General features: G+C 56.4%; 1 protein-coding gene across 1 annotated transcript; it reads left to right on the forward strand.

Moving 5' to 3' along the window:
• Window positions 1-6,096: 6,096 nt before the first annotated feature.
• Window positions 6,097-15,034, forward strand: GAL3ST4 (galactose-3-O-sulfotransferase 4). The gene is made up of 4 exons (XM_083472415.1): window positions 6,097-6,357; window positions 8,895-9,064; window positions 9,257-9,578; window positions 12,217-15,034. The coding sequence occupies exons 2-4, from the start codon at window positions 8,952-8,954 to the stop codon at window positions 13,033-13,035; spliced, it is 1,254 nt and encodes a 417-aa protein (XP_083328541.1). The 5' UTR covers window positions 6,097-6,357; window positions 8,895-8,951; the 3' UTR covers window positions 13,036-15,034.
• The last annotated feature ends 2,389 nt before the right edge of the window (window positions 15,035-17,423 follow it).

The raw sequence follows: 17,423 nt of genomic DNA on the forward strand, positions 1-17,423 counted from the left end.
AAGGTCATCCAGTCGAACCCTCTGCAACGCAGGAATCGCAGCTGACCATGAGCCCTGTAAGAAGAGCCTGCTGGATCAGGCCACAGGGGGGCCATCTAGCCCAGCATCCTCTTCTCACAGCGGCCAACCAGATGCCCCCCAAACAGGACTGAGCACGAGAGCAGCTCCCCCCCCCCTCCTGGGGTCACTGGCAACTGGGATTCAGAAGCGCGGCTGCCGACCAGAGCCACGCCAGCAGAGCCATTGAGGGCCCTCTCTTCCACCATTAAAGTCATCCAGGTTGGTGGCCACGGCTGCCTCCTGTGGGAGGAAGTTCCACAGTTTGCACTGCATAAGGAAGGCCTTCCTTCTACCTGTCCTGAATCTTCCAGCATTCAGCTTTCGGTGTTGGGAGAGAGGGAGGAGAACTGAAGATGGGGTGGTCATCCAGTCACATCCCTGTCCTCTTTTGCTGCCCACTGTGCTTGGACCACAGGGCATGGGAGGCCACAGCTGGCCATCGGGTGAGATGTGGGGGGGGGGTGGCAAGTTGCCTTGGCCCCCAACTGCACCAACCCCCCACCCCACCCTTGCATGACAGCAGCAGTGTCAGGAGCAGGTCAGTCAGTGCAGTTAACTCTCTTTAGTCAAAGAAATAGAACATCTCAGAAGGCCAGGCTAGGGAGCATGTCAACTCTCCCTGGCAGGTCTTGCCCCAATGAGGCAGTTGCAAGGACTGAAGGTCTTTCCCCAGTTGCCCCAGTCTCCTCCTCCCCGTGGTCCTTCCCAAGCAATCTGAGGCTCCTTTGTCTTGCTTGCCTTTGCTCTACCCTCTCAATACCTCTTCTGGTTCAGGGAAAGCAACTGGAGAGGAACTGCCCCACACAGGAGGGGGAGACACCTGCGAGTCTTCACCAGCCCCACTCATCTCTGCCTCTTGGCCTTTGTCCTCCTACTCTCCTGCTTCTGTTTCTGCCTCTCATTCTGGACTTCTTTCTGCCACAGGCTCTTCCTGCTCACTAAACCCTGTTACTCCTTCAGCTTCTGATACCTCCTCACCCCCCGTCTTTTCCCTCTTCTCCCTCTGACCCTCATCGTTGTCTCACCACCCCTTTCCAGACTCTGCGCCTTCTTCCGTTGGGGATTCCCCACCTGGTTCCTCCCACCATTCCTCTGTAGGCACCCACTTCATGACAACACCACTAGCATCCTTAGGTCTGCAGGGGCTCCTCCTTGCCCCCCGCCTGCCCCAACCCCAGAGCTTACCTGGTTTGAACTGGGACCATTTTGCAAAAGAAGTGCTCTGCCACTGAGATACAACCCTTTCCTTTTTCTTTTAAACTGGCTGGGGGAGGTGGAAGCCCCTCTCTCTCTGGGCTGCCGTGGAAAATGGGGACTGGCGCTCTTTTGTGGGGACTTGGCCTGGAAGGTCCCTCTGTCCCTTTGGCGCCAGGCTCCCTGCTCAGGGAATGGAAAGGCACAGACTGGGCTCCGTCCAGGACACCTGGCGTCCAGAGTGGGTGCCTGCCAGGAAAGGTCCTTTGGGGTCAGGAGGAACCGTGACTCAGCAGGTGAGACACCGGAGTCTCCTGGCTCCCATCAACAGAGGTGGGGGCCCTGGCCCCAGATCCTTTTCCAGCCAGGATTGCATCTGGGAGGTGTCAGGCTACAGCTGCTCTGCACATTGATTGTAAACTTCCAAGTTTACAATTCTGTGATTCTACAATACCCACCCTGCTGCTCCTCCCAAAGAATCCAGAGCAGCCTTACAACATAATTTGAAAAATACAAAAAAAGGAAAAGGAAACACATTTTCTGTGCAGCAATTATTCTGTCCTCACCTCAGAATACAGACCTGGGTGAACAGGAATGCTTCTATAGAGTCATCGAATTGTAGAGTTGGAAGGGACCCCCAAGAGTCATCTAGTCCAACCCCTGCAATTCAAGGATCCTCACTACAGTATCCAAGGCAGAGGGCCATCCAGTCTCTGCTTAAAAACCTCCAAGGAAGGAGAGTCCACTGCCTTCCGAGGGAGACCTTTCCATTGTTAAACAGCTCATGCTATCAGATGGTTCTTCCAGATGTTTAGTCAAAATCTCCTTTCTTTCATGCCCAAACGATGGTGACAAACACGCATCACCAAGGGGGGACCCCCAAGGGTCATGTAGTCCAACCCCCTGCAATGCAAAGAATCCGTCATCATGGAGCCTCCAAGAAGGAGAACTTGAGTCTTGTCTCTCTCTCCCACACCCCACCCCCACCAGCGGTGGAGGCCGGGAGATGCCCTCTCTAAAGCACTGAGGGCTCCCTGGCCATTCAGGGATTTGCACTTGCATCACCAGCCCCTCACAGTGCTTGGGGGGTTTGCAACAGCTGCAGCTTCCAGGGCACCTTCATCAGAACATGAGAACAGCCTGAGGCTGGATCAGGCCAATGACCCGTCTGCTCCAGGGTCCTGTTCTCACAGCAGCCAACCAGGCACCGGATTCACAAAGAGCATGTTGCCATGGTCTCAGCAGGAGGACATTACAGCAGCAGGCCCCAGACTTGTTGGGCTGCTCCCGGCTTAGTTCCATAGACTCACCCCCTCTGCTGCCTCCCTACCCTATAAAAAGCATTATTCAGAAGTGCGGTTTGCACAAGCTGCTCAGGAAGATAACAACACAGTCAAATTTGGAACAGAAATGATTAATTGCACATTTCTTCAAAACCCAGTTAAAGCTAGTTTAATTAAGTTGGCCAAATGGGTGAACTTGGTTGAGGAATATCACCTTTTGCAAAGCCTGATGGTCCTATACACTGACACCCCACTAGGGAATCCCCCAGGGGGCTCTGCAGGGCATGGGGCAGGAAGGGCCAAACTGCCTGCACCCAGGAAAGAACATGAGTAGTGTGCCAGTCTCATACCTGGGCATCAGCACTCCACACCACCCAAGCCAAGCCAACCGTCTGTCATGGCCATCTGTCAGTTGAGACTTGGCATGGCAGGTGGTTGGGCTAGATGACCCCTGGGGTCCCTTCCAAGGCTACAGTTCCATGAACCTCCAGCCACAAATTTCAATCAGGGACCCATTCCTTTGCAGCAGGGGCACAGCCTCTCCCACAACAGGCCATCCCTTGGACACGAGAACCACCTCCTGGCTCCAGACTCCGTCTGCTGACTCCACTCCAGCCCAGCACTGCCTCTGGGCATTGACTCAAGGCCTGCACAGAGGGAGGAGCAGATACACACTGAGGACACCATGCCCCTCATCCCCACATGATGGAGCCCCCCAAGTTGGCAGCGGTCATGGCTGCATCCCACGGCAACAGACCACGGAGTTTTAGATGTACATACTCATTGGGTGAGCCCACTGTGATTAGGAGCAGGGGGAGAAAAATGTCTCCCCACCCACATTCCTCAAGCCATGCACAACTTCTGTTGTGTTGCTTCTTACCAGCCTTTTCTCTAAACTCTCTGGATTTCTGCATTACATTCTATGATTCTAACAGCCCACCTTTCTTCATAGGGGAATTGCTCCACCCCCTGAGCCTTTTGCTTGCATCCTGGATAGCTCACTTGATGGAGCAGGAGAGTCTTAATTCCAAGGTCACAGGTTCAATCCCCAAGTCGGGCAAAAGATTCCTGCATTGCAGGGGGTTGGACTAGATGGTTCCTTCCACTTCTACAATTCTATGGTCCTCATGGACATCCAATGAACCTGAATTTTGGAAGATTCAGGACACCTAAAAGGAGATGCTTTTTCAGGCAGCACATAAACTACGGCACTCCCTCCCATAGGAGGCAGTGATGGCCACCAGCTTGGATGACTCTAAAAGATGATTCTACAAATTTATGGGGAGGAAATAAGGCTCTGGCCATGCTTGGAGGCAGCCATCTTTCTGAACACCAGTTGCTGGACACCCCAGGAGGGGTGAGTTCTTCTTCTGCTCGGACTCTGCTTGCTGGTTTCCCACAGCAGGCAACTATTCAACCACTGTGAGGTCAGGATGCTGGGGGTCAGGAGCAGGTCAGCAATAACTCACAGTGTCAGCAAAGTTAACCCTTTTTATTCCAAGAGGAGGCCAGGCCTAGTGAGCACAGCAACTCTTCCCCCCAATGAGGTGGTCTCCTCCTCCCCAGTCCTTGCCAAGCAATTGGAAACTTTTTCACCCTGTCTGTCTCTGCTCCACCCTCTTCATCCCTCTTCTGGCTCTGGGAGACCAGCAGGGGAGGGGAGGTGGTTGAGGCAGGAGGAGGAGGAGACACTCTGGCTTCTTCAGCAGCCTTCCTCCTCTCCAGCCTCTACTTCAGCCTCAGAATCTGAGCTGCTCTCTGCTCCAGCCTCTTCCTGCTCGCTGAACCCTGTTGCCTCTCCAGCAGTTGACACCTCTTCCTCCCAGGCTGCCCCCTCTTCTCCCTCTGACCTCTCATCGTTGTCCCACCACCAGTCCTCTAGTTCTGCGCTTTCTTCCCCTGGGGGCTCCCCAGCTGGTGCCTCCCACCACTCCTGGGCTCTGGCCAGATGACCCTGGGCTGATGCAGGAGGGCTCTTCTTACGTTCATCATTTTTGCGAAAGGGCTCTGGAGAGCAGCTGCCGCTCCCCACTGGCCACATCTGCTTTGCGCCAGGAGAGACCATCCCCAGGGGTGGGAGTGGGGGGGGGTGCTGGCTCCCCTCCTTCCTGGGCCAAACTCTGTCCAGCTGTTGGGTGTGCCTGTGTGAGAGAGAGCAGGGATGGAGGCAGCCAGCTCCTAGGAAGGAGCCAGAGAGATTGCGAAAGAGAATGCAAGGGAAGGGAGCCAGAGTCCCACCTCTGGAAGTGCTGGGGGGGGGGGAGAGATGAACCCTGCACATTGGTGGGGGGGTGAGTGAGTGGGGGGGGGGGTGTTGAGGCAAGCAGGCCATCTCCACAGCTGACAGCCAGCCTTTGCTTGCCAGGTATAATTTGCTGCCAAAGGTGGTTGTTTTGGGGGTGATGTTTGTTTGTGCAAGAGATGGGGGAGTGGAGAGGGGGTGGGGGTAAAAGAGAGGCCTGGGGCAGGCAGTGGGTGGGGGTGGCCTTGCCTCTTGAGCTCAGGCCCAGCTGCCTGAGGGGGGAGGCCAAGAGGGTGCTCCCTCCAGACTTCCCCTGGGGTCCATCCCACTTGCCCTGACTGGCAACAGCAGCTCCTCAGGGTTTATGAGGCCACAGGGGAGGGTGCTGCTCTTGCACCCAGGTCCTGCCTGTGGACCCCCCACTGAGGCACCTGGGTGGCAGCTGGACTCAAGGGGCCACGGCCATGAGGCAGCTGCAGGCTCTTCTGACTTGCTGTGTTAACCCTGACATGAGATGCTGGGGGGGGGGTGGACTTGAGACCTCCGGTTGCAAGACGGAAGCCCAACCTCTTCCCTCGGAGTGGGTCTCCCTCTGTGTGCCCCTCCCCAGAGCAGGCCCTATGGAGGGGAAAGAAAGACAGTTGCAGGATCGTAGTGTTGGAAGGGGTACCCAAGGGTCCTCTAGTCTGACCCCTCCGCCATGCAGGAATCTTCTGCCTCTGGGGTGGGGACACTTTTGCCCCTCACCTTGCAGGCCATGGAGCCTCCAAACATTGAGGGCCCAAAGAGCAGCTGATAGAATCATAGAAGGGACCCCGAGGGTCACCTGCCCAAGCCCCTGCAATCCAGGAATCTTTTTGCCCCACGTGGGGCTGGAACCCATGACCATGAGATTAAAAATCCTAAAATATCCTGGGGGGAGGTCAGGGAGGGGGCGTCTGGGCTGCTGAAGTTGGAGGAGAAGGCACTGAGCCGGGAAGAACGCGAACCCACGCACCGCAGGATTCAGCCCCGAAATCCAGCAAGAGAGAGAGAGACTCCAGAGCATGTGCAGAGTGCGCTTCCTGCCCCCTGAGGATCCGCAGGAGACTGGCTCTGGGAGCAGCGTGCCCAAGGAAGAGGAGGAGACGCGGGACGGCGGCGGCGTTTCGCTGCTCTTTTCGAAGCGGCGGGGGAGAATCGTGCGCAGCTCCGTCTCCCCCCGCCATTCGGCCGCCGGCCGGGGAGAGGGGCCGGAAAGGGGCTGGGGCGGCGCAGACAAAAGACGGCCGGCGGGGCGGCGGCGGCGGGGGAGGGGAGAGAAAAGTTGGGAAGGCAGAAGGGGGCGGAGAGAAGGAGGGAAGGAAAAAGTTCGGGAGGAGAAAGAGGAGAAGGACAGCGCAGGGAGGGAAGGAGAGAGGTGGCGGAGCTCCGCCACGCCAGTCTGCCCCCCACCCTCGGAACGAGGGGTTCCCCCGAAGAGGCTCAGATCGGGCTCTCTTCTCCCCAGCCCCCCCCCCCAGGATGGAATTGAGGCGCCCGGGCAGCCGCGGGGGGCGGCTCTGAGCGACACCCCCAAACACACACTGCCCTTCCCAGGTGAGGCGGGGGCAGCTGCACTTCGGGAGGGGGTGGATGGGTCTGATTCATTGCAGGGGAGGGCAAGGCGGAGGAAGGAGGGACCCCCCCCCCACGCATCTCCGGTGGTTGGAACTCCCCTCCCGGCTGGTTACCCTCCCCGCAATAATCTCATGCATTTTCCGCTAGTCTGCATGGACAGATGATGCCCCCACCGGAAAAAAAAGTCCGGGGCAGCAGAAGCGAAGCCGGAGCTGGGGGGGGGGGCTGGTGAGCAGAGCCAACTTCTGCAGCTGGGTCCAGACCCAGGGGCGGGGGCAGTTTACAGCGCAGAGAGGGAGAAGGCGCTCTGCACGTGCCCAGAAGCCGCTGTGTTTCGCCTTCTTCCGGAGGGAAGCCTCGGCTCGGAGTTACTGGTGGACGCGGGAGGGCGGGGCGCCAGGCCCCCGGGCAGGGCGTGTGTCCCCGGGACAGCTGGCCGGCAGCTGCTCCGCTGCGGGTGCCAAGGGAGCCACGTGGGGGAAGCCGGCCCTCGCCCCCGGGGCGCTCCGGGAGGGGTTGCGGGGGGAGAGGGAGGGCGCAGGGCGAGGAGGCGACAGCGCAGAGTCACACAACTGTGGCACTGGGCGGGACCCCCAGGGGTCTTCTCCGGCAGCGCAGGAGTCACCGCTAAGGCATCCCTGAACGCGGGCCAGTCGACCTCTGCTCAAAAACCACCCGAGAAGGCGAGTCCGCAACCTCCCGAGGGATCTTACCGTCGGGTGTTGAGTCGGAATCCCCTTTCTTGTCGTTTGAATCCGTTGCTTTGGGTCCTCTCCTCCGGAGCAGGAGAAAAAGAAGCTTGCTGCCTCTTCCATGTGGCAGCCCTTGGGATGTTTGAAGATGGCTATCTCGTATCTCCTCTCAGTCTCCTCTTCTCCGGGCCAAACACCCCCAACTCCCTCAAGCCTTCCTCGCTCTGCTCGGTTTCTAGATCTCCTGGACACTTTATCAGTCTCCCCACAAGCAGACCCTCCTTTACCCCACTGGAGACCCGGACAGGGGGCAGACAATTGCTCCAGACAGGGCTGGTTTGGGGAGCCCTGGAAGGACTGAAGACATTCAGAAGGGCCTTTCAGGAAACCTGCAAGCAGGATCTGAGCCAAACCACCCTGGCTACTAGCCCTCCCTTGGAAAGCCAGGCAGGTCGTGGCTATTGTTTCCTCCTGCAGGAGGGAGTTCCCCAGTTTAACTAAGAAGGGTTTTCTCTTGCCTGCCCTGAATCTTCCCACATGGGGCTTCGCTGGCTGCCCGCCAGGGAGGAAACTGCTTCTCTGCCCATTCTTTCCATGCCAGGGCCCTCAAAGACACTCAGGTGCCACAAGGACCAAGGAGCAGCCTTGGGAGGGGAGGGTGGAGGATGCGATCCCCTCTCACTTTCCTTGCAGCAGCAGGGCCCATTGGGCTGCCCCAGTCCCAACCCACAGAGGCCCCTTCCTCCCCTGGTGCCGCCTAAGCCTCCTCCGCAGGGCTGCTGCCATCTGCCAGGCTGCTCCAGGCCTTCTAATCCTCCTAGTCCTTAATGAGGAGTGGCAGGCGGAAGGCACAGGGCAAGCGCCAAAGAGGAGGCAGCAGCAGCAGCAATGGGGTGGCTGAGGGGCCGGGAGGCTCTCCCAGGCGCCCTTCCCCAGGGACATGGAGCCCCTGACCCAGTGGAGCCTCTCCTGCCCAGTGGAATGCCAGCCTACCCATCTACCTGGTTTGTCTGGGGCTGGGACGTTTGTTCTTTTGAGGGAGGGGCTTCCTTCCTGCCGCAAGCACAGCCTGGCTGCTTCCTCGTCCTTCCAGACAGCGCAGCAGCAGCAGCTGGGTTGGGCCGAGATGTGTACAGAGTGGGGGGGGGGAGGCCAGGTGTGGGGCGGGGAGGGCCAGGACCAGTGTTGGCACTGACCAGGTGTTGCTCCTGCACACCCCAGAGATGGCTGCCTCTTCTGTGCTGGGCTCCAGGATGCAATGGGGAGTGTGACACAGGTGTGGGGTGAGGAAGGCCAGAAGCAGCTCTGGGGAGGAGCCCCATGACCCTCCTCTGACTGCCCCCCACAGGACAGGCACCTCCAGGAACTGAGCGCAGAATCTGCCTCTTGCAGCCCTGGGTGGTCCTCAGGCGAGCTCTCCCTGTGGGTGAGGCTGAGCAGAGGTTGCTGCCCATGCCTGGGAGGGAGGGAGCAAGCTTCTTTTCCAATGCTCTGAACCAATGGATTTGTAGCATGATAGAGTTGGAAGGGATCCTGAGGGTCATCTAGTCCAACCCTCTGCACTGCAGGATTCAGATGACAAGGAAGAAAGGGACAAATGGCAGAGGAACAAGCTCCCTCAGAAGGTGGTGGACTCTCCTTCCTTGGGTTTTTTTTAAAGCAGAGACCACTTGCTTGAGCTGAGATTCCTGCATTGCAGAGGGCTGGGCTGGATGACCCCCAGGGGTCCCTTTCAGCTCTCCAGTTCTATGAACTTGAGACAAATGAGGGGCATGATTTGAGGGTCTGTTTTCTTCCATTTACAAACCTCCTCCTCCCCTCCAGGGTTGTGGCGTCCTGGCCTGCCCCTCTCTCGCCCTGCCCCCCAGAGGCCAGAGGACCATGAGGGTTCTCTATGGGCACTGCTGCCGCTTCCAGGTGCTGTGGGCCGCCCTGGCTGTCTCCATGACCATCGGCTTCACCATCCAGCTCTTCGGGGTCTCCTTTCAGAAGAGGTAACTGTTCCACCTTCCTGGCCTTCAGGACCACCCAATGCTCAGCAGTGCCCCCGGTGGCCACTCAAAGCAATGCCATAGAATCCTAGAATTGGAAAGTCAGACGAGAGACCCAGAGGTCATCCAGCCCAACCCCCTGTGACACTGAGGCTGGCCAGTGAGGGCTTCTCTGATCTCCTCTTCCTCCTCCAGGGCTTCCTTGTCCCAGCTGCCTCCAACCCCCTGGGCTCCCCCTCTGCCCAAAGCGGAGCAGGAGGAGGCGGAGGGGCGGCCAGGACACCGCTGCCAGCCGAGACGCCACCTGGTCTTCCTGAAGAGCCACAAGACGGGCAGCAGCACCATCATCAACCTCCTGCACCGCTTTGGGGACGCCCGGGGTCTGCGCTTTGCCCTCCCCGCCCGCTACCAGTTCAGCTACCCTAACCTCTTCCAGGCACGGCGGGTCAAAGGGTGGCATCCCGGAGGGCGCCCCTTCGACATCCTCTGCCACCACATGCGCTTCAACTTGCCAGAGGTGAGACTAGGTGGGGCTCAAAGAGTGGGGCTGGGGGGCATGTGGAACACTCTGTCACAAGAGGCTAGGGCCCTGCGGGACTTGACATCTTTCCACAGGGCCTGCAAGATGGAGCTGTTCCGCCAGGCCTCTGGCCAAGGCACAGTCTGACCCCTTCTCTCCTTCTGTAATCCTCATAGAACTCTAGCCCAATGGTTAACATTAATTTGATTCTGAATTGATTTTGGAATGTATTTTAATTAATTGACTGTGTGGTTTTATGTACACTGTACTATTTTTACTTATTGTTAGCTGCTCTGAGCCCAGCTTTGGCCAGGGCGGGCGGGATACAAATAACATTTGATGATGATGATGTGGAGGCTGGTGTCTGAACCAGTGCCTCTGTAATGCACCCTCTCAAACTTGTGGGCATCTAAGGAGAGTGAATGCTGGGAGATTCGGGGCAGATGAAAGGCAAGGCCTTCTTTGTTAAACTGTGGAACTCCCTCCCACAGGAGGCAGCAGTGGCCACCAATTTGGGCGGCTTTAAAGGAGGATCAGACACACCCATTGGGGAGGAGAAGGGCTATTGATGGCTACTAGTCAGTCGGAGTTGAGGCTCCAAGACTTTGGCCACCTCCTGAGAAGAGAAGACTCCCTGGAAAAGACCCTGATGTTAGGAAAGATGGAGGGCACAAGGAGAAGGGGACGACAGAGGACGAGATGGTGGGACAGTGTTCTCGAAGCTACAAACATGAGCCTGACCAAACTGCGGGAGGCAGTGGAAGACAGGAGTGCCTGGCGTGCTCTGGTCCAGGGGGTCACGAAGAGTCGGACACGACTAAACGACTAAACAGCAACAACAGTCAGTCGGAGGCAGTCATGCTTCTGAATCCCACTCTTCTGCTCAGACCTGGCTTGCAGCTTTCCCATAATGGACATCTGGTTGGCCACTGTGAGAAAAGGAGGCTGGACTAGATGGGCTTCCATTGCTCTGATCCAGCTGGATCCCCCAGGGCCAGATAGTCCAGCCCCTGCAAGGCAGGATTCCCCAGAAAACTGGTGGCTATCCATGAGTAGGTGCAGGCGAAGAGGGTTCCCAGCCTTAGCCCCGTGCAGGAGTGGAAACTTGGGTTTCAGATTTGGGGGACTGCATGAGTAATGGCTTGACATCCACCTAGAAGTGGGCTGTTCCAATGGCAGTTTTAAAAGTCTTTCAGACCCTGTGATGCAGCAGCAAAAGAAATAAAGGCGTTTCTAGGCTGCCTCACCAGAAATCGAGCGTCCAAGGGAGTCCATTGCACTGTTGAATGGCTCTTCCTGTTCAGCTCCCTCTACCATTCCGCATAGGGCTTGGTTCCCAGACTCTTCGTCATCTTGGTCACCCTCCTCTGCACACCTTCCAGCTTGTCAACATCCTTCTTAAATTGCGGTGCCCAGAATTGGACACAGTATTCCAGGCATGGTCTCACCAAGGCAGAATACAGGAGTACTATGACTTCCCTCGATCAGGACACTAGACTTCTGCTGGTACAGCATTGGTTTATTTCTTTTCTAGATCCTTTTCACATACACAGTCATACCTCGGAAGTACGAACAGAATCCTTTCCAGAAGTCTGTTCTACTTCCAAAACATTCAGAAACCAAGTGCCGCTTCCAATGGGCTGCAGGAAGCTCCCCCATCAGGCATTCAGGTTCCAAAGAATGTTTGCAAACCAGAACACTCACTTCCGGGTTTGCAGCATTCATGAGCAAAAACGTTCAACTTACAAGGCGTTCGGGATCCATGTGTTAGTTTCTGTTTGCCACTGAGCAGCTGCTTAGAGTCACAGGACTCTGTTTACATTCCAGAGACCTTCCAGACTGTTGGAAGTCTCACGGGAGACAGATGTGACATTACTGGTTTCCTGTTCCTTTGTTCCTTTGTTTCAGTTGCTCTCATAGAGAGAGAGTTGTGCTCATAGAGAGAGGATGTATATTTCTTTGCTGTCTGCGTAGTAAGAAATTAAGCATAGCGATGTAGCCATAAATCTCATCACTTCCGCGTGCTGCTTTGATTCTCTGCTGAATCAGAACGTGCCTGGAAGCCTCATCAAAGGCTCAGGTCGTTAATTATTCGTTGGAGGGCGATTCCGAAGGACTCAGCCAGAAGATGAGCTTTATCAGCTTGGCAGAGTGGAAATTCTGACACCAAGGTACAACTGTAGTGGTACCTCAGTTTAAGAACAGTTCAGTTTAAGAATAATTTGGTTTACAAACTCTGCAAAACTGGAAATAGTGTATTGGTTTGAGAACTTTACCTCTCTCTAAGAATGGAATCTGGATGGTGGAAGGGCACCGGCGGTGGGAGGCCTCATTAGAGAAAGCACACCTCGGTTTAAGAATTGTTTTGGTTTAAGAATGGACTTCCGGAACGGATTAAGTTCGTAAACCGAGGTACCACTATATTGGCAAATGCAGCTTGTCTTTCTACCCAAGTGCAAAACTGGACATTTCAAAGACTCATAGAACTGCAGACATGTGTCTCTGAGCAAGTGCCGAGAGCCTGTCCGTTGCCAAAGGGCAAATTGGGCCTCAGACACACATGAGGCTGGGGGATTTGGAGGACCGGACTCTGCCCCACATACTCCCTCCAACATGTCTCCTTCTCCTTCCTCAGGTCCAGAAAGTCATGCCCCCGGACAGCTTCTACTTCTCCATCGTGAGGCACCCCGTCTCCCTGGCCGAGTCGGCCTTCTCCTACTACCGGAGCGTTGTCCCTGCCTTCCGCCGCGCCGGCACCTTGCCCCAGTTCCTGGCCTCGCCACAGCGCTTCTACCGCCCCAGCGAGAGGGGCAACCACTACGCCCGCAACCTGCTGTGGTTCGACTTTGGCCTGGACCCACCAGCAGCCCCAGGCCTGGCCCCAATCCAGGCTGCCCTGGCCACGCTGGAGCGCACCTTCCACCTGGTCCTGCTGACGGAGCACATGGACGAGTCGCTGGTGCTCCTGCGCGATGCCCTCTGCTGGGGAGAGGAGGACATCCTGGCCTTCCGCCACAACTTCCGCAGCCCTGAGTCCGTCCGCCCACTGGCGCCCGCGGAGGCTGCCCGACTCCAGGCCTGGAACAACCTGGACTGGCACCTCTACACTCACTTTAACCGCAGCTTCTGGGAGCGTGCAGAGCGCTTTGGCCGTGGGCGCCTGGCCCGGGAGGTGGATGCCCTGCGGCAGCGGCGAGCAGAGCGGATGCAGCAGTGCCTGTGGGGAGGGGGGCCTCTGGAGGCGGGGAAGATTGCGGACGAGCGCATCCGCCCCTTCCAGTTTGGGCAGGCCCCCATCCTGGGCTATGTCCTGAGGCCCAGCCTGGACCCCGAATGGCAGGCGCTGTGCCAGCGCATGGTGACTCCCGAGCTCCAGTACAAGGACCTTCTGGATGCCAAACAGTTTCCTCCGCCCCCCCAGGGCAACGGCTCTCAAGCCGGCGGGGTGAGGTAGCAGTGGCAAGCGGAAGGGGGTGCAAGAAGGCCAACTGGCCCCCAACAGGCTTGGCATGGGCTGGGTGCTGAAGGCACAGAGGACCTGAGCTGCCACCCAAAATCTCATTCTGCCCACATTTCTGGGATTCCCAGAAGAAGCTCCCTCTGGATGTTGGGAGATTCAGGTGGAAGGAAGGGCTTCTTTGTAGAACTATAGTGTTGGAAGGGTCATCCAGTCCAACCCCTGCAATGCAGGAATCACCACTAAAGCATCCGTGGCAGATGACCATCCGACCTCTACGCAGAAACCGCCAAAGGAGAGGAGGGACTTTATGCAGCCCATCAATGGCAGAAAATAAAATAAATAAAATAAAATAATTCCTTCCAGTAGCACCTTAGAGACCAACTAAGTTAGTTATTGATATGAGCTTTCGTGTGTATGCACACTTCTTCAGATACGAAAGCTCATACCAATAACTAACTTAGTTGGTCTCTAAGGTGCTACTGGAAGGAAGTGTTTTATTATTTTATTTTATTATTTTATTTTGTTTTGTTTTGTTTTGACTATGGCAGACCAACACAGCTCCCTACCTGTAACTACATCAATGGCATAGCATGGGTTGCCAGCGCCCAGGGCAAGGCAAGTATTTTGCACCTGGGGCAGTTGCCCCGGTAGCACCCCCACATGCTATGCCACTACAGCCCATAGTTAAATGTGGCCACTGCTGGGTCATCAGCTTCAAGAGGCCTTTCTGTCAGTGAGGACGGAATGAAAAGTGGACCCGACAATGTCTTTTCAGGCACAACTCAAGAGCAGCCGCTGGATCCTGCCGTGTGAATCAGCTCGGCCTCCTCAGGCAGGCCTGACTTTGCACAAGAGAGTGGGGTCCTGCATCGGGGGGGGGACCCCACACCTCTTGACCTGGGACTCAGCCACAGCGGGCCTGAGTCACTCTTGGCAGGGGCAGCCTGCTGGCATGGGAGCCTCAAAGTCCCGGGTTCATTTTGTTGCTTTGGCCGCAGACTCGTGATGGGGAAGGAGATGGGGTCTCTCTCTCCCCCCTCCCCACCCACAATCTGCAATGGAAGACTAATGGTACTGCCCCACCCACCTTGTAGGGCTGTTGTGTGGAGCACTGAAGCAACTCACATGGAGGGCTTTAAACCCTTGTGGGGTGTGTGGAGGGAAGCAGCTTAAACTGGTGCTGGTTAGAGGGCAGAGCCAGGCATGCTCTGGCCATGGGGGCTGAGGCTGGTCCTGCAGGTGGGGTGGGGGAGGGCAGAAGTGTTCATGGGCCCCAGCATGCCCCAAGGGGCTGGTGACAGATGCCCACCTGGTCCTATATGCCAAGGCAGGAGTGCCAACCTGGCCCTGCGACCGTGGGTGCCATGCAGCATGCAGGGCCCTGGCACCAAAATTGGTGGGTGCCCAGCCCCTTCGTGGGGAATTTTGTGGGTGCTTGGGCACCCAGGCCCCAGGGAGTTGGCACCTATGTCCCAAGACATCCTTTGGAGGCGAGAGGCTGCACATCAGCAGGTATTCTTTTGGCCTTTTAGGCTCCAGCTGCCATCAGCCCCAGCCTTCCTCCAGGCAGTGACCTCAAGACACGTTGGACTACAGCTCCCATGATGAGAGTTATAGTTCACAATGTCTGGAAGGCACCAGACTGGCCAAGGCTGCTCCCTTCTCTCCATGGCCAAGGAGGCCACATACAAAGAGCTGCTAGCTGGGCTGGAGGGAGAGGAAGACCCCCAGTCCAACCTCCCCTCCCCCACCCAGCCACCATTGATCAGTTTCCATTGGGGACTGTGGAGCTTCTTCCCACCAGCGGTGGGCGCTGTTGGGCTCTTATGACACGGCTGGGTCCACAGATCCCACCACAAGGCAGTTTAGGGCTTGGTGTTTTTTGTTTTCTTTTTCAATGATGTTACTCTTAACCATTTTTTTTAAAAGGGGGAAATCCTTTTTTGTTTCTTTTTGGTCCTTTTTCAATAGATTGAAATGCTATTGGCTACTTGGTGTGCTCCACGTTTCATCTTCTTTCCGTCCTTCCCGCCTCCATTTCTGGAGTTGCTCAGCAGGGACCTGGAGTTTGTTTGCTTATTATTACTTACTGCACCTGTATTCCTAGAATCAGAGTTGGAAGGGACCCCAAGGGTCATCTAGCCCCACCCTTTGCAATGCAGGAATCTCATCTCAGGCATCCCTGACAGGTGGCCACTCCAAGGAGCCCAAGGGGATGGACAGCCCCCCTGGGAGGGAGGCTAGGCCGAAAGGCCGGGACACACAGGGAGCGGCATCATGGCTAGGCTGGCCCATTCCTGACAGGTCGTCCTGGTTTCCGGGTGCAAAAATGGTGTTGGGGGGAATTTTGCTGAATTGGCAAAATGTCAGGGAAAACACAGGTGTGTGGGCAGGTGATGGTAAAAGCAGCAGAAGCTCTAAAAGTTAAATCCAGACAAGTGGGACTATGGGGTGCGGTGCTCATCTCACTTCAGGCCGAGGGACGAGACTGGTGGTTGTTGTTCTTTAGTCCTTTAGTCGTGTCCGACTCTTCGTGACCCCCTGGACCAGAGCGCGCCAGGCACTTCTGTCCTCCACTGCCTCCCGCAACTCATGCTGGTAGCTTCAAGAACACCACCCAACCATCTCGTCCTCCGTCGTCCCCTTCTCCTTGTGCCCTCCATCTTTCCCAACATCAGGGTCTGCTCATGAGGTGGCCAAAGTATTGGAGCCTCAGCTTCACGATCTGTCCTTCCAGTGAGCGGGACGAGACTGGCACTGGTCTAAACCACTGAGCCTCTAGGGCTTGCCGATCGGAAGGTCCGAAAAGTCCGCAGTTCGAATCCACATGACAGGGTGCGCTCCCGTCGCTTTGTCCCAGCAGCTCATGCACTGTATGTATTGCATCAGGAGCGCATTTGCACACTTAAAGCCAGCGGGGCACCTGCCCCGGGTCCTTGAGATGCCCGACTGGGCCACAGCAGCACTTGCCTTAGTTGCCTCAGACACGTCAGCTGCAGCCAGACTGCTGACCAGGGCTGGTTACTGGGCTGCCACAGTCCCAATGGCCACTGGTCTACAGTTTTTCCAGGCACTAGTCAAAGTGCTGCTTTTGACCTAAATAGACCCTATTCCCCATGGGAAGCTGCCCTGGTTTTGAGATCTTCCAGGAAGACCCTTTTCCTGCTCCTGCCACCCTCAAGGTACCCTTGGTGGGGACGTGGCAGGTGGCTTTGTGGTGGTGGCTGCTGCCAGACAACTTTGGGACTCCCTCCCTAGAGAAGCCAGACTGGCTCCCTCCTTGTCCTTCTGCTGGCAGGTGAAGACCTTGTTCCAACAGGCTTTGGGGAAATGGCTGCTTTTAATGAAACAGCTGGTGCTATGCAGTTCTCATTGAGATTGTATGTTGTTAATAAACGTGTGTGTGTGGTACAGACATGCACAGACACGCACATGAAAAGGCGGGGCACAAATATTTTATCCTTTACCTTTATTTCATCCTCATCATAAGGGATAAGTTTATTCTGACTTTAGAAGACATCCGCAGAAGCCCTTTGACCTCTAATTGAGGATGACAAAGTGTCCATTCCTTGGACTTTTTGTGGCTGCTCTGCACACTCATATATTTTTGTTCCCTCGCAAGTGAATGTGCATCTATGAATCTGTAAGCAACCCTAGAAAGACGAAGAGCGTTAAGACGCAGAGCAGCTCAGGTCATGAGAGCAGCAGCGCTTGAATGTAGGAGAGATGCAGTTTCCCTGCAAAGGCCTGGGACTATCCAAAAGGCCTTTGGTGGATCCTGGAAAGATGCCTGAGTGGGTGCCGGGTGGAGCACCCTGGGAAGAGCACCCCACAATTTGGGTGGGGGTCACCCCAGAATGCCAACCCCACATGAGTGAGGGCTGGATAAGGACACCTGAGGAAGCCCCATTGGACTAGGGCAACAGGAGAAGAGCCCTACAACACCTGGATGCGACCCCCAGGATGCATTGAAGCCCACCAGCAGGCCATGAGTGCGAAAGCTGCCTCCAGGCAGGTGTCTTGCCAGCTCAAGTCAGGAAGAGCCTCTAGGCTCACTATTGCACCCCCAGGATCTCTGCCTCTGAAAGTTGCCCCTCTGGGACCCCCCCAACGCCCCGCTCAAATCCTGGAGTTTTTATGCGGCAAATATTCTGGCATTCTGCCCCACCCCCCACCCCGCAGATGACCCTCCAGGGGGCAGAAGGGGTCCAGGAGCCTATGGAAGCGGAAGGAGGCCTGGACCGCCCGCTAGGAATCCACCGCGAAGGCGAGATCTCCTTTCTTGCCTTGCTTGCCGTTGTTTTGACCTTCACGATCATATCAACCGCAGAGGAACGCAATTATTAATACCTGCGTGGATGCGACGTTGAGGCCAAATGCGT

This window comes from Podarcis liolepis (assembly GCF_965112155.1).
Source record: "Podarcis liolepis genome assembly, chromosome: 13".
Lineage (NCBI taxonomy): Eukaryota > Metazoa > Chordata > Lepidosauria > Squamata > Lacertidae > Podarcis > Podarcis liolepis.

Coding starts and splice junctions, on each gene's coding strand:
- GAL3ST4 (XM_083472415.1), top strand. CDS start 8,952: ATGAGGGTTCTCTATGGGCACTGCTGCCGCTTCCAGGTGCTGTGGGCC. Junction 9,065..9,256: donor GGGGTCTCCTTTCAGAAGAG/GTAACTGTTCCA, acceptor TTCCTCCTCCAG/GGCTTCCTTGTCCCAGCTGC. Junction 9,579..12,216: donor TGCGCTTCAACTTGCCAGAG/GTGAGACTAGGT, acceptor CTCCTTCCTCAG/GTCCAGAAAGTCATGCCCCC.